Here is a 14,492-nt window from a genome sequence, read left to right on the forward strand (position 1 = left end):
AAGGTAAGTTTGATTGAGTTCAGTCACTGGGGCTTCCTCCTGTAACTGGGTATGGAATTAACTCTCTTCAGTCCTCTCATTGGCCATTAGTCTTGATGTTTTGTTGCTGGTGTGTGTGTGTATTCTTGATATTGTTATTTGATGTTTTAAACATGCTTGGCTTGTTTTTTTTTACTGTTTTAATACTTTGGACCATTTTTATGCTTAGCTGCTTTAGATATCCCCATTTGTAGGAGAAAAGCGAGTTATACATCCATCTGTCTATGAATGATCACAAATAACTTGTTCTAGAGATTCCCTGGCTCACTACAAACATTTTAAGGAATTTAAATATTTAAAGTTGTTTGACTTCTTCATGCTGCTTCATAGTTCACAAGGATCTCCCAAAACCGCACGACCAATTTCAGCTTGGAGTATCCATTTTATTCTGCATAGAAATGGCTTCGGGGGATGAAAGGCTGAGCAAAGCAGTGCCGGAATGACATGCACGCGACACCATTGCAAAGTGTTCTGTCGCCCTCCAAGTGGGACAGCTTGATTAGAAGTGGGACAAAGGTCGCCTTCCATCCCAAAATGGCCAACTGTTTCGAACAACATGTCCTCCCAAATGTCACTGAATGCGAGACAGCTGTAAAAATTGCATCAAGGATGCAACTGTTACTGGCAGAGAGATCTAATTATACTGCCCCTAAAATTATGATCCTCCCAAGTTAAACAAGATAGCATTCTATTTTATTCCATTCAGTTGTGACCAACACGTTCTAAGCCAAAATGCATTTTATCTTATTTTACTTTTAATACAGCTATTATCACCAAGGTCTATGTGTAACATCACTTTACAAATCTGTGCAAATACACCAATCCTGAGAGATGTGGAATTCTGTGCCCAAGGAGGTCAAATCAGTCCATCCTACAGGAAATCAACCCTGACTGCTCATTGGAAGGACAGATACTGAAGCTGAAATATTTTGGCCACCTAATGCGAAGAGAAAACTCTCTGGAAAAGACCCTGATGCTGGGAAAGACTGAAGGCAAAAGGAGAAGGGGACGACAGAGGATGAGATGGCTAGATAGCATCACCGATGCAATGAATACGAACTTGAGCACGCTCCGGGAGAGAGCGCAGGACAGGAAGGCCTGGCGTGCTCTGGTCCATGGGGTCACGAAGAGTCGGACACGACTGAACAACAAATGTAACTTGGGCCCCAATTCAAGGAAAGGAAAGGCTCCTCCTGTGCAAGCACCGGGTCATTACTGACCCCTAGAGGGACGCCGCTTACGCTGTTTTCATGGCAGACTGTAGCAGGGTAGTAGGCCATTGCCTTCCCCAGTCGTGACTACCTTCCCCCCAGCAAGCTGGGTACTCATTTTACTGACCTCGGAAGGATGGAGGGCTGAGTCGACCAGAGCCAGTTACCTGGGACCCAGCTTCCGCTGGGATCGAACTCAGGTCGTGGGGAAGTTTCGGTTGCAATACTGCCGCCTACCACTCTGCCAAAGTCACCTTTGCAACAGAAAAAGAGGAGGGAGTGTGTGTCTTTACTTTTGCAATTTCTGATGGAAATTTTAGATACCATCTTTTGTAAACTTCGGGTCCAAGAAGTATAAACAACACATCTTAACCCCATTAGTAGGCCTAAGAGCAATATATGCTGATTAAGATCATGATAGATTAGCCTTCCTCAACCTGGTGCTGTCCACATGTATTGGACTACAACTCCCAGCATGTTGGTTGGGGATGCTGGGAGTTGTAGTCCAACACATCTGGAAGGCACCAGGTTGGGGAAGGCTAACATAGATTGTTTTTGCGAGTGGCCCCTCAATCAAGCAAAAGATCAGCCAGGAGGGACTGCCCCTTCCCAGAAATGAGGGTCAGAACAGAAAGCAACAGGCAAAAAGGGAAGCGTGTGCATGCTTGGGAGAGGGTGGGAGACCTACAAAGCAGCAGCAGCGGATTATAAATACTTTTGCAGCGCTCTCTATTAAAATGCTGCATGCAGTTTCTTCCTTGCTTCCCCCTTGGACAAGCAGCTACAACCACGGCATTTGACCAAAAGCTGTGAAAACAGAGAGGGCAGGGGACTATCCTTCATGACTTGGGAATGCAGATGAGCACTGGCTGGGGCAAGGGGGGGCAGGAGAGCTGCTCAGTTCTGCTGAAGGGGGGCAAAAAGGAGTGTTAGCCAAGGGCTGTTCTCCCACTCCATGTGTGCCAAAGTGCAATGAATGCATTGGCCAGAGAAACAGACACAAGCCACCCCAAGTAGGCGGGGGGGGGGGAGCACAGCCTGCCAATTTGGGGTTGATTTTAACTGCCTGCAGGGAGGCACCAAGATCACAGTTTGGAGAGGTTTATTTTTCTCCCTCATGTTTTCTTTTTAGTAGCCTCATGCTTTGGTTTTGCTTTCCTCCCCTCCTTGTGGCAACAAGGGCTCCTTTTCCTTTAAGCAGTCTGAAAAGCCACAAGCACTGCTGAGAGGGGGGGGAATAAAGGTGGTCTCCCCCTCCCCTTTTGGCCAAGAGGCTTCTCTCCACCATAACCTTATAGCTCCCCCCGCCCCAGCAAAGCAGAAGCCAGGACAGTTTCATTTAAAGCACAACTGAGCACCCTCCAGTTGTTGTGGCCTTCAAATCCCATCAGCCCTAACCACCATAGCTGATGATGGGAGTTGTAGGCCAAAACATTAGGAGGGCAGCAGGCTGGCAGAGGCTTTTCCTTCTTTTGCACAAATGCGAACACTATGGGACAGAGCCTTCCCAGCATGGTGCCCTCCAGATGTTAGACTACAACTCATCATTCCCAGCTAGTGGTCATTTCAGTCTAACACATCTGGAGGGCCCCAGGTTGGGCGAGGCTGCTCCAGGAGGTGCATAATGCCCCCTGACCAGTTCAAATATTGCCTCTGCTTAGTCTCCAACTAAAACCTGGAGCATCGCAACTCCAGCCCGACACCCGTTGCTTTTGTGTGCTAAAAGCCACCAGTGTATTTTAAAATTTGAACAAAAAGGAGCACAGACTCAGGATCAGATCTCACATCAGAGGTGCAAGGACGCAATCCTATGCATGTTTAGACAGACAGAAGTCCTAAAAACTCCCAGCATTCTCCAGCCAGCATGGTCAAGAACGCTAGGATTTGTAGCCCAAAATATCTGGAGGGCACCAGGCTGGTGGAGACTGATCCACAGGAAGGTTTTTCAGTGTCAGCCAAATCAAGGGTTGAAATCTGTTTGTCAGCAGAAGAAAATCAAGTAGAATGAGTCTGGAAATTGGAATTTCTTTCACAATAGCCATGAACACAACAGGCTTCTTTACACAAACGTAACAGCCCGTTTAAGCTGCAACGCATGCCAGGCGGGTTTTGAATATCCAAGCCATGGCTTGTTGTGTTGGCTAAACCTGGGGAGCATGGGTTACTTGAGGGCTAAACAACTCTCGCATACTCAAGGTCCCCAGATTCAGATGACACAACAAGCCACAGCTGAGGCTTGAATATTCAAAATGGCCAACCACACTGCAACCCACTGTGGCTTAAATAAGCCACAGCAGGTTGGTTGATCCTGTGAACCAGCCCAATGAAAGAACAGCTGGAAGACCAACAGAGGATGCAAAAAGAAAGCTAACTACAGAAATATATCGAAGTTGTTTATTTAAAAGACATTATACAGTGATGATAAAAAAGATTGCACTAGTGTTACAGGTAAAGAGAAAAACTGGCATACTTCATAGTTTGGTATTTAAATATACCAGAAGATCTTACTATGCTGTTTGCATAGAAAAAAGGGTAAACCGAACTCTCTCCTAACTGGAGCTGATAAAGCTCGTTCATGGCTCCGAGTCGAATACCCGTAACAGACATTTTGTCATTGACTGTGGCGGACCAGAACACAGGGTGGAATGATACAGCTACTGATCTCTTGATGGTCACTCAAGGGACTTGATGCCCATCAACTCTACCTGGGAAGGAAGCTGGCCGCTTGTAGCCTGTGGCCACTAAGACACCAAGTGCTACCACATTCCTTCACATTTAGAAGGGGTTGTGGTAGGGGGGCAAATGCTACAGAAGGCCGCCCACTCTGCAGGCAAAAGCCACCAACAACCAGTTTCCTAAGTGGAAGATTTTTAAGCAATCACTTCATTGACAGATGGCTGTATGATTTCACATGAAGTTACAAATCCTGTGAAGGCTTCCAAGTCTCAGAGTCAACATTAATTTGGGATGCCCACTTTTCCACATTTCACAGATGTATAGAGAAGGAGAATCTGTGGATATCCTCCCTTCTCCACAACAACATCTCCCACAGAATTCTGGCAATGCTTTCAAATGCAAAACCCAAGTGGAACCCTTTGGCTATGCTACAATTGAACCAATTCCTGCAGAATTAAACACCTGAGTGTGAAAACTGATCATTGCACTTAGCAGCTAAGGCACATTTTAATCTATAACTGATAAATGGACATGCTTGAAAGACTAAACAAGACATCACTTTGGAAATCATAATCAAGTTCGCTCAGTAAATATTTCCTGAGTGGAGCCAAAATAAAAAGTAGCTTCTTTGCTGTCAGTAAAAAGGTGCTAGTAAAAAACACACAGAAACAAATGCCTATATTACAATAGCGAAACACACAATGGAATGCTTCCTTGGTACTGGACTGAGAATTAAGAAATAAAATTACCCAAGGGGAATCCAAATAATATTTCCCAAGAAGTGTTTGTGCTCTCTTGATGACAGAAAAAGCACAATCTGTTTCAAATTGGGTCCTGAGGCTGTTGCAGGCTGCTCAAAGGACTTTCCAATCAATGGGCGTCTTCCCTGACTTTTTCAGCAATTCATTTGTTTTGGAGAAATGCTTACAGCCAAAGAAACCCCTATGCGCAGAGAGGGGTGAAGGATGGACCGTCTGCAGGATGTGGTGGCGTTTCTGCAAGAAATTGGGAGAAATTAAGACCTTGCTGGCATTCCCACCAGACGAACAGCCACCGTGTTTGCAGAACCAAAGCTTGCGATCTCTATCAAGGGACCAACATGATTAACACACAACTCCACTCCCTCAACAATCCCAATTCTGCAAGGAGCTGTACAAGCAGAAAGGGAGTAACTCCAGGAATTAGACTCTCTAGGCCTTTCTGGTGCCCTCCAGATGTTTAGGACTACAAGCCCCAGCCAACATAGCCAATGCTCAGGCATTCTGGGAGTTGTAGTCCAAAACTTCAGGAGGCTACCAAGTTGTCTACCCTGCTTTAGGCTTCCCCTTCTTCTCCAAAGGGAAGGAACAGGGTTAAGTTCTCAGACACACACACATGCCCGAAACCAGTTGAAAGGGAACCATTTCAAGGCGTATTCTCCCTGCATCACAGGACGCAAGGACCATCATCCTGCACCAGATCAGGCACATTTGGCTCAGCATCTTACCAGCAGCCAGCCAGGAAAGACTGCAAGCAGGATGCAGGACCACCCCTTGATGCGTGCATGGTCCAAGGATCCAGGAGCTGGATGCATCTTGTTCCACTCCCATGTGCTTTTAGAACAGTGGCTTCAAAGAGCTATTTCAGGATGCCAAATTCCAGGCTCAGGGTTTAAGTCTATATTACATGCCACACAGTACACACAGCCCAGCTTACAACCTTCCCTCATTCCCAGGAGGATGCAACTTCTAGAAGACATACTTACTCTGTCAATAGAGATGCCTTTCTTCTGAGCATAGGCTCCCCAAAGCATGAAGACCAGGCCCTCCAAGTTATTGTTCAGCCAAGTCACCACTGCATCGGTGAACTCCTCCCAGCCCTTATCTCTGTGGGAATTAGCATTGTAGCCTCGGACCGTGAGGACGGCATTGAGCAACAGCACTCCTAGATTGCAAGGGGGGGAAAGGAAGGCATGAGCAGGAATGCAGGGAAAACTAAAATGCAAACAAGTAGCTTTTGCTCATACCAATGCCTGGTCATCAACACTTAATGCCCCAGATAGGTTTATCCAGAACAGGCATCCTGGTCAAAGTCCATAATGCCAGAAAAGGAGACTTGTGGCCCCCCCATTTCCCAGTTTATTTGAAAGTGAAAGTACATGGCTCCAGTTCAAACACTGTTTATGAGCTTTATGGTGTGTGTGTGGCGGGGGGAGGGGTGCTACAGTCTCTTGGTGTATTATGCATTGATTGTCACAATAAAATGCTATTTTAACTGTTGTAGATTTTGCTGTAATTTTAATTTTGTTTTATTTTTATTATGTATTTTATTATTGTTTGTATTTTTTATTTTATTCACATGGTTGTAAAAGGCAGGCTATAAATGCATACACAAAATGTACATGCAGAGCAATGCATATGGGTAGGCAGCAAACCCATCCACCATGTCCAATACGTGACCTTTGCTGTATGTAGCGCTTGGGATTTGCTCCTTTCCTTTCAGCCCCTGCTAACAGTAGTGAAGCACCCCTTCAGCTGGAGCAGCGTGCCTCTGTGTAGCAGCAGTGGGCGAGGACCGAGCTGGAGGTGCGCAGCGCTTGGGAGTTGCTCCCTTCCTGGACACATGGGCGTTCTCAAATAACCTCTTCTCTGAAGCATTCAGACATTTCTGCAGGTTCACACTGCTGCAGCCAGACTGGGGCTGGTTACAGGGACAGCATGATTCCCTTGTGGCTTGACTGGCTACCACCTGCTTCCAGGAAGAATTCAAATATGACTTGGGACCAATCTGAAAGACTGCATTCTCCCACTCAAACCTGCCCAGGTTTTAAGATCTTCCGGGGATGCTGCTCTCTAAGTCCCACTGCCAATGGAAGCATGTTCAACAGGGACACAAGGGACAGCCTGCTCAGTGGCTGCTCCCAGGCTATGGAACTCCCTGCTAAGGGAGGCTAGCTCGGTTCCCTCTTTGTTGCCATTGTGCCAGCAGGCCAAGGCCTTTTTATTCAGGGAAGCCTTTGGCATGTAAGCTGGTATGTTCTTGAAGGGGTTTTTAACTGGCTGGGTGCTGTTTATTTCTTTTTATTATTGTGGTTAATGTTTTTAATTTGTTTTTATGTTGTGCTTTAATTAAGTTCTTGCTTTAATCCTGGTTTTATTGTTGTTAGCTGCCTTGAGCACCTTATTTATTTATTAATTAAATTTCTTAATCGCCCATCTGGCCGATGTACAATACAACAGTTTAAAACAATAAAATTTCACATTAAAACAACGTATTTCTAAAAATACCCTAACCCACCCCAAATGCCTGCCTGGACAACCACGTTTTTAAAGCATGGCAGAAGCTCATTAAAGAGGGGGGCATGGAGGAGTGGAAAGGTGGGATACATTTAATAGATAAGCAAATCTCTCCAGCCACTACTGCAAATACTTAAAGTAGCTGTTACAAGGACAGAAACATTAACAAGAAGGGGGGCGGGGGGAGACACATGATAGCAGTTGAGGAAAGCTCATCTCAGTAAAACAAAACAAAAGCAGGTCTCTGGGTCACCTTGTTTAGCCCACCCGGTCAAGTCTCCGTGGCCAGGATGAGAAAAGCCTTCTATGTCTGTAGAAAGTTCTTTGTAAATATTATCCAGGCTGCAAACAAAGTAAGAGAGGTTTTTGCCAGACTTCCTTCCATGCCTTTGAAACACTGCAATTTCACACATAACATGCCAAGCCAAACAGAGTTCACTATGTTACTGACGTTAAAGGAAGACCAATGGAAAAGCAACACAGCATACTGGATCCTAACGTAACAACACAATTCAAAGCCTACGCTTACCTGGGTGGAGGCTGAATTGGTCTCTGGACACTGAAGCAGAGCCCGTGTGCTTGGCCGGGTCCATGATACGGGTCTTGGCCCAAGATGACCGCTTTTACCTGAATAAAAGTTGATATTTATTTTCCCCACCCAAAATATGGCTAGTGGTCTATAATTCAATTAAGTAGAAAAGGTTCAATGCTCAGCATTAGCAACTTTCACTCTCAGGTGACTCTAGTTTAATGCTACTGTTTAGTATGACACAGAACAGGGCTAGAGTCTCCCGCGTCCCAGGGGAGACTGATGAGAGAGTAATTAACTAGCTAGCTGTGTTAACAGCACCATGAGCAGCAAAGTCCCCAGTTCAGATTTTATCTCACTCCAGACTTCCCAGGCTGACTTTAGAAAGACCCTGCCCACTCCCTCTCACTCGACGTCTACTCATCATGTCATATGGGTGTAATGATCATGACTCATTGTTACAGGACAGCAGTAAGGATGATAGAATTACCTGGTTCACATACAATGCCAATTTGTGGTTTATTTAATGTGTGGGGGGTGAGTGAAAGCTAGCAAGTTGCTCCCAGTATGCTTCTCACTTCCAGTAAACCACGTACGGTCACCCCATTCGTAGCTTGTGAGCGTGATGTCTGAACCTGGACACTCTGTTTAGGAGGTGACCCAAAAACAAACCACTCCCACTCATGCCAGATGACCCATGGGTTAAACAGCATGGGTCATTGTTACTGGAAAGTCAGGCCAGTCTACGTGAAACACTTTTGAGGGTAAAAGCGAAATGCAACTAAGGGTGCAATGTCTAGACAGAGAAAAGGCCTACAACTCCTTGTAGGCTGGCTGGGGAATGCTGGGAGTTGTAGGCCTTTTCTCTGCCTAAACATGCATAGGATTGCACCCTAATAGTGCTAAGCATGACTATTGTTACCCACTGTTTGCAAAACCAGAAGGACAAGAAGTTCTACACATACTTCCTGCATTGACAGGAGGTTGGACGAAAAGGCCTTTGAAACCCCTTCCAACACTTATGGTTCTATATCTATTCAGAACTATCAGAGAAGATGCTGCTGGCAATTTAGCTACTCCTGGAGGAAAAGGAACAATAAATGCAGGTTCAGTCAGGATTGGTTGTACCAGGTTGACTCACATCACGGATATCACACATCTGAGTCCAGGTGAAGACTTGATGCGCAGGGGGATATATCGTGTAGTGTTTGCGCTCCTGAGCAAGGAAGGACATAAGCTGGTTGGGCGGGGGGGAAGAGAGAGAGAGAGAATACTTGTAAATGGGCACAAAAAGATAGGTGAAATAGCACAGCAACATCTAGGTCTGCCTTCCGCAACCTGGCGCCCTCCAAATGTGACAGACTACAACTCCCATCATCCTCAGCCAACAAATATTGTTGTACTGCCTATAAACATACATCAGGCATTTGGAGAAATTTCAGACAGTCCCCTAGCCCAAGCAGCTTACAATAATAAAAGCAGCTTCCTAAAGAAATGAGGGAAGGTGGGTGCAGAAAAGTATAGAGAAATAGGGAACAAGGTGAAGCAAACTAGATCAGGTGTGCAGAACCTCCAGCCTGCTAGATAGCTATGCCCCTTCCCCCCCCTCCCCAAACCATCAGTCATTTGGTGGTTTCCCAGCTTTTGTATGGGTTTTCCCCCCTTTCTAAAAGGTTGAAATGCCTTTCCTAAGGCTTTGTTACAGGCAGGAAGACCTTAAAACTAAAATATGCTGATATTTTTGTCCCCCCTCTTTACCTTCAACACTGGAATGTGCCCCCCCCGCCCCCCGGAAAGCTTCTCTAAAATGGAATTTGGCCTTCTGCACCCCTGCTGTGGATTAAACTGTACAGTCAGTTTAATACAGAAACCCAAGAATAGGTTTATATTAGAATAAATGATGAAATGACAGAAACCCTGTCAAAGTGGGAGGGACCCACAAGAGAGATTTGGATTCTGGGACCACGGGCTATACTTCCTGGAAGATGGGCTGTTGGCTAGGGATGGGTTGCACCTCACAAAGGATGGGAAGAATGTGTTTGGCCACAGCATGAAGAACTTCATCAGGAGGGCTTTAAACTGAATCCTACGGGGAAGGGAGATGTAATGTTGGGGGTAACGATGGACATAGGCGCATGCACTGCAACGGAGAGATCAGCTCTGATAGCGCCCAATAATAGTCTTCAGACACATGTAGGAAGAAAGCCAGACTATGAAGCACATGGTCTTCGATGTCTATATACTAATGCCCAGAGTATGGGAAACAAACAGAACGAACTTGAACTCTTAATACAAGAGGGAAATTATGACCTGATAGGTATAACTGAGACTTGGTGGGATGACTCTCATGACTGGAATACAGCAATTGAAGGATATAACTTGTTCAAAAAGAACAGGAGGAACAGAAAGGCAGGTGGGGTTGCACTGTATGTGAAAAATACATGTCTCTGCACAGAAATACAGGAGGAGGAGCTTGGTAGCCCCATCGAGAGCATCTGGGTTGAAATAAATGGAGCAAAGAATTAAAGGAACTTGGTGGTCGGAGTCTACTACCGGCCACCCAATCAAGGAGAAGACAAGGATGAAACTTTTGAAAAGCAAATAGCCAATGTTTCAAGGAAGCATGATGTAGTAGTAATGGGGGACTTCAATTTCCCCGATATTTCTGGGAGACAAATTCTGCAAAACATGGCCCCTCCAGGAAATTCCTGACTTGTGTGCCGGATAACTTTCTCCTACAGAAAGTAGAGGAAGGAACTAGAGGATCGGCTATCCTTGACTTGATCCTAACCAACAGAGATGACTTAGTGGATAAAGTAGCAGTTACAGGAACTCTGGGGGAAAGCGACCATGTTGCACTTGAGTTCTTGGTTCTAAGGGAAGCAAAAGCCGACTGTAGTCAAACGCGTACCCTGGATTTTAGCAAAGCTGATTTTAATAAACTCAGAACAATGATCAGTAAGGTCCCATGGCAAGCAATGCTAGCGAGAAAAGGAGTCCAAGATGGGTGGGAGCTTTTAAAAAAGGAAATTCTCAAGGCACAATCACAAGCAATTCCAACAAGAAGAAAAGGTGGAAGACAACAGAAGAAGCCAATGTGGCTTCACAATAAGCTTAGGGATGACCTGAAAACAAAAAAGGACACATATGGGAAGTGGAAAGAAGGCCAAGTAACAAAGGAAGAGTACAGGCAGATAGCACAGAATTGCAGGGATGGCGTCAGGAAGGCTAAAGCTGAGAATGAGCTGAGGTTAGTGAGAGATGTTAAAAACAACAAAAAGGCTTTCTTCAGCTACGTGCATAGTAAAAGGCAGAGGAAAGAAATGGTGGTTCAGCTATTAAATAAGGATGGCAAAATGATAACAGATGACAAAGAAAAGGCAGAGGTGCTCAATTCCTACTTTGGCTCAGTCTTCTCCCAAAAGAGGGTCTATGACCCCCCTGGCAAAGGCGAAGTACAGGCTGAAGGGGCAGGATTGCAGCTTGAGATCGACAGGCATATGGTCAAGGAACACGTAATTACTTTGAATGAGTTCAAATCTCCAGGGCCAGATGAACTGCATCCTAGAGTCATAAAGGAACTGGCAGAAGAACTCTCAGAACCGCTGTCTATTCTCTTTGAGAAATCATGGAGGACGGGGAAGTGCCAGATGACTGGAGGAGGGCTAATGTTGTCCCTATCTTCAAAAAGGGTAAAAAGGAGGAACCTGGGAACTACAGACCAGCCAGTCTGACATCAATCCCTGGGAAAATTCTGGAGCAGATCATAAAGCAATCCATCTGGAAGCACCTTGACCACAATGCCGTGATTACTCGAAGCCAACATGGATTTGTCAAAAACAAGTCCTGCCAGACAAATCTGATCTCATTTTTTGATCAAGTCACCTCCCTTGTAGACCGTGGGAATGCTGTAGACATCATATACCTCGACTTCAGCAAAGCTTTCGACAAAGTGCCCCATGATCTCCTGATGAGCAAACTAGCTCAAAGTGGGCTAGATGAAACAACGATCCGGTGGATCCACAGTTGGCTACAGAATCGGACTCAAAGAGTGCTTCTCAATGGGACCTTCTCAAACTGGGGAGAGGTAACGAGTGGGGTACCGCAGGGCTCAGTCCTGGGCCCAGTGCTCTTCAACATTTGTATTAATGACTTGGAGGAGGAGGTGCAGGGAATGCTGATCAAATTTGCAGATGACACAAAATTGGGCGGGATAGCTAATACTTTGGAAGACAGAAACAACATTCAAAGTGATCTGGATAGATTGGAGCGCTGGGCAGAAAACAACAGAATGACATTTAATAGGGATAAATGCCAAGTTCTGCACCTAGGAAAAAGAAACCAAATGCACAGTTACAAGATGGGGGATACGTGGCTCAACCACACTACAAGCGAGAAGGATCTTGGAATTGTTGTCGATCACAAGCTGAATATGAGCCAACAATGTGATGTGGCTGCAAAAAAGGCAAATGCTCTTTTGGGCTCCATTCATAGAAGCATCGCTTCCAAATCCCGGGAAGTCCTAGTTCCCCTCTACTCAGCACTGGTTAGGCCTCATCTGGAGTACTGTGTCCAGTTCTGGGCACCACACTTTAAGAAGGATGCAGACAAGCTGGAGAGGGTTCAGAGGAGGGCAGGAAAGATGATCGGGGGACTGGAAACAAAGCCCTCTGAGGAGAGACTGAAAGAACTGGGCATGTTTAGCCTTGAGAAGAGAAGACTGAGGGGAGATATGATAGCACTCTTCAAGTACTTGAAAGGTTGTCACAGAGAAGAAGGCCAGGATCTCTTCTTGATCATCCCAGAGTGCAGGACACGGAATCATGGGCTCAAGTTACAGGAAGCCAGATTCCGACTGAACATCAGGAAAAACGTCCTGACTGTAAGAGCAATACGACAATGGAACCAATTACCTGGGGAGGTGGGGGGCTCTCCCACACTGGAGGCCTTCAAGACGAGGCTGGACAGCCATTTGTCAGGGATGCTCTGACTTGGATTCCTGCATTGAGCAGGGGGTTGGACTTGATAGCCTTGTAGGCCCCTTCCAGCCCTACTATTCTATGACTCTATGACCATCGCTCAGTGGAAAGCTTTACATGCAGAAGGGCCCGGGATCACTTCCTGGCATCTCCTATTAAAATTGTCTTAGGCAATAGATTTTTCTATGACTAAGGCCTAGAAAGCTACTGTGCATCAGAGTAGACAATGCAGGGCCAGGTGGACAAATAGACTGACCTGGAATAAGCCATCTCACATAAGAGCCCTGACACTGGATCAGACCCAGGGTCCATCTCATCCAGTATTCTGTTCACGCAACTGTCAACCAGCTGCTCACGGGAAACCCACAAGCAGGACAGGAGTGCAACAGCACCCTCCCGCCCATGCTCCCCAGCAATTGGTGCACGTAGGCATACTGCCTCTGATCCTGGGGTAGCATTCAGCCATCAGGACTAGTAGCCACTTAAGGCCTCTCTAAAACAGATAACGGAGAAGCACATTTAACTGAGGAAGGAAAGTCAGCGGGAGAGGAGGCGCGGGGTGCGTCGGGCTTGGAGCGTTTAGGAAGGCTGAGGAGGAAGCTCGTCTCTGCCCCCGCCTCACCTGGGCGAAATAGGGTTTGGAGAACTCCGCGGCCAGAGCGACCCTCCAGGGCTCCGCTATCTCCGTGGGAACGACGACGCTGGCGCGCGCACCGAGCCTCTTCAGCGCCGCCTCTTTGTTCCTGCGGATCCGGTCCAGCTGCTCCGGGCTGAGAGGCGGAAATCGCGGCGGAATGGACAAGTCATCGGCCTTCAGTGCCTTGTGGGCCTGGCAAAGAGGGAAGACGCGGGTAAGGAACGGGTAGAAGGAGGAGAAAGCCAGGCGGCGGCCTCCAGGGTAGAGGGACCCCAGAGCCGCCATCGCGCCCCAGGCGAAGCACTGGCAGCCGCCTCCAGGAACGCTCCCGCTCTCTAGGAAACACGTGCGCTTTTCGCGGGGAAACCACGAACACACCGCCCGCCCCCGGCTCCCCACTGGTCAGCGGCGTCACGAGCGCGCTTTTGCAGGCCGTCGCCCCGCCCTTTCGCTTTCCCATTGGTCAGCGGCTCTCAATAACTTCCAGGGGCCCGCCTCGCTTCCTCATTGGCTCACGACTAAAAACACGGCGGCCTGCTAAGCCCTATCGCAGTTCTTATTGCAGGTCCCAACCCACCCCCACTACATGAGGAAGCGCCGGCCGCTATTGGTTAGCACCAATGACGTGCCTCGACCCGGACTTAAGCACACCTCCCGCCGCTTCCCATTGGTCTGGGCACAGAGAAGAACGTTTCTCATTGGTCGGTGCCTCAGGCGGGCGCCTTTTTCTAACCCGCGTAAATTTGGAAGCTACAAACAGCCTCTTGTTTTCTCCTCACGGACTCAACGAAGCTTCTCCTTCCTCCCCCACGCTCATTTCCATTGACAATACGGCTAATAATAACAATAATAATAAAAAATAGGAAATACCGCATCGGCCGCGCTCGGTTCCGGGGAGCGGCTCCGCTTCTTGTCGGGCTCCGGCGTAAAATACGAATACAGCGACTTCTGCCCGATCATGGCGGCTCTGTTCACCGGCGAGATCTGGCGCTGCAGGTCGGAAAAGGCGAAAGAGCCGAAGACGCGCCCGCGCGACTCTTAAAAGAGCCCAAATTTAGCGCGAAACCGAGTGCGCATGCGCAGCAAGGAGGGGCGGCTCTGTTTGCCCACGTCTGCGCATGCGTAGTGTTTCGCTCGCCCCTCAAG

At 47.2% G+C, this 14,492-nt stretch overlaps 1 protein-coding gene across 2 annotated transcripts; it reads right to left on the reverse strand.

The window, feature by feature from the left end:
* Positions 1-3,623: 3,623 nt before the first annotated feature.
* On the reverse strand, positions 3,624-14,423 carry UNG (uracil DNA glycosylase). 2 transcript variants are annotated; one of them, XM_084820180.1, is made up of 7 exons: positions 14,217-14,423; positions 13,332-13,538; positions 8,872-8,967; positions 7,731-7,828; positions 7,455-7,543; positions 5,671-5,849; positions 3,627-4,921 (listed from the first exon to the last, which is right to left on the reverse strand). In XM_084820180.1, the coding sequence occupies exons 1-7, from the start codon at positions 14,304-14,306 to the stop codon at positions 4,781-4,783; spliced, it is 900 nt and encodes a 299-aa protein (XP_084676306.1). In that variant the 5' UTR covers positions 14,307-14,423; the 3' UTR covers positions 3,627-4,780. The 2 variants fall into 2 exon arrangements, with proteins under 2 accessions (XP_084676305.1, XP_084676306.1); XM_084820179.1 differs by lacking the exon at positions 14,217-14,423 and having other exon boundaries at positions 3,624-4,921; positions 13,332-13,683.
* Between the last annotated feature and the right edge of the window lie 69 nt (positions 14,424-14,492).

This window comes from Heloderma suspectum, chromosome 13, assembly GCF_057233095.1.
Source record: "Heloderma suspectum isolate Gila_16-S chromosome 13, 16-S_ref, whole genome shotgun sequence".
Taxonomy (NCBI): domain Eukaryota; kingdom Metazoa; phylum Chordata; class Lepidosauria; order Squamata; family Helodermatidae; genus Heloderma; species Heloderma suspectum.

Coding starts and splice junctions, on each gene's coding strand:
- UNG (XM_084820179.1), bottom strand. CDS start 13,631: ATGGCGGCTCTGGGGTCCCTCTACCCTGGAGGCCGCCGCCTGGCTTTC. Junction 8,968..13,331: donor CCAAACCCTATTTCGCCCAG/GTGAGGCGGGGG, acceptor CCGCCCAACCAG/CTTATGTCCTTCCTTGCTCA. Junction 5,850..7,454: donor GACCGGGTGGGCTAAACAAG/GTGACCCAGAGA, acceptor CTTGCAATCTAG/GAGTGCTGTTGCTCAATGCC.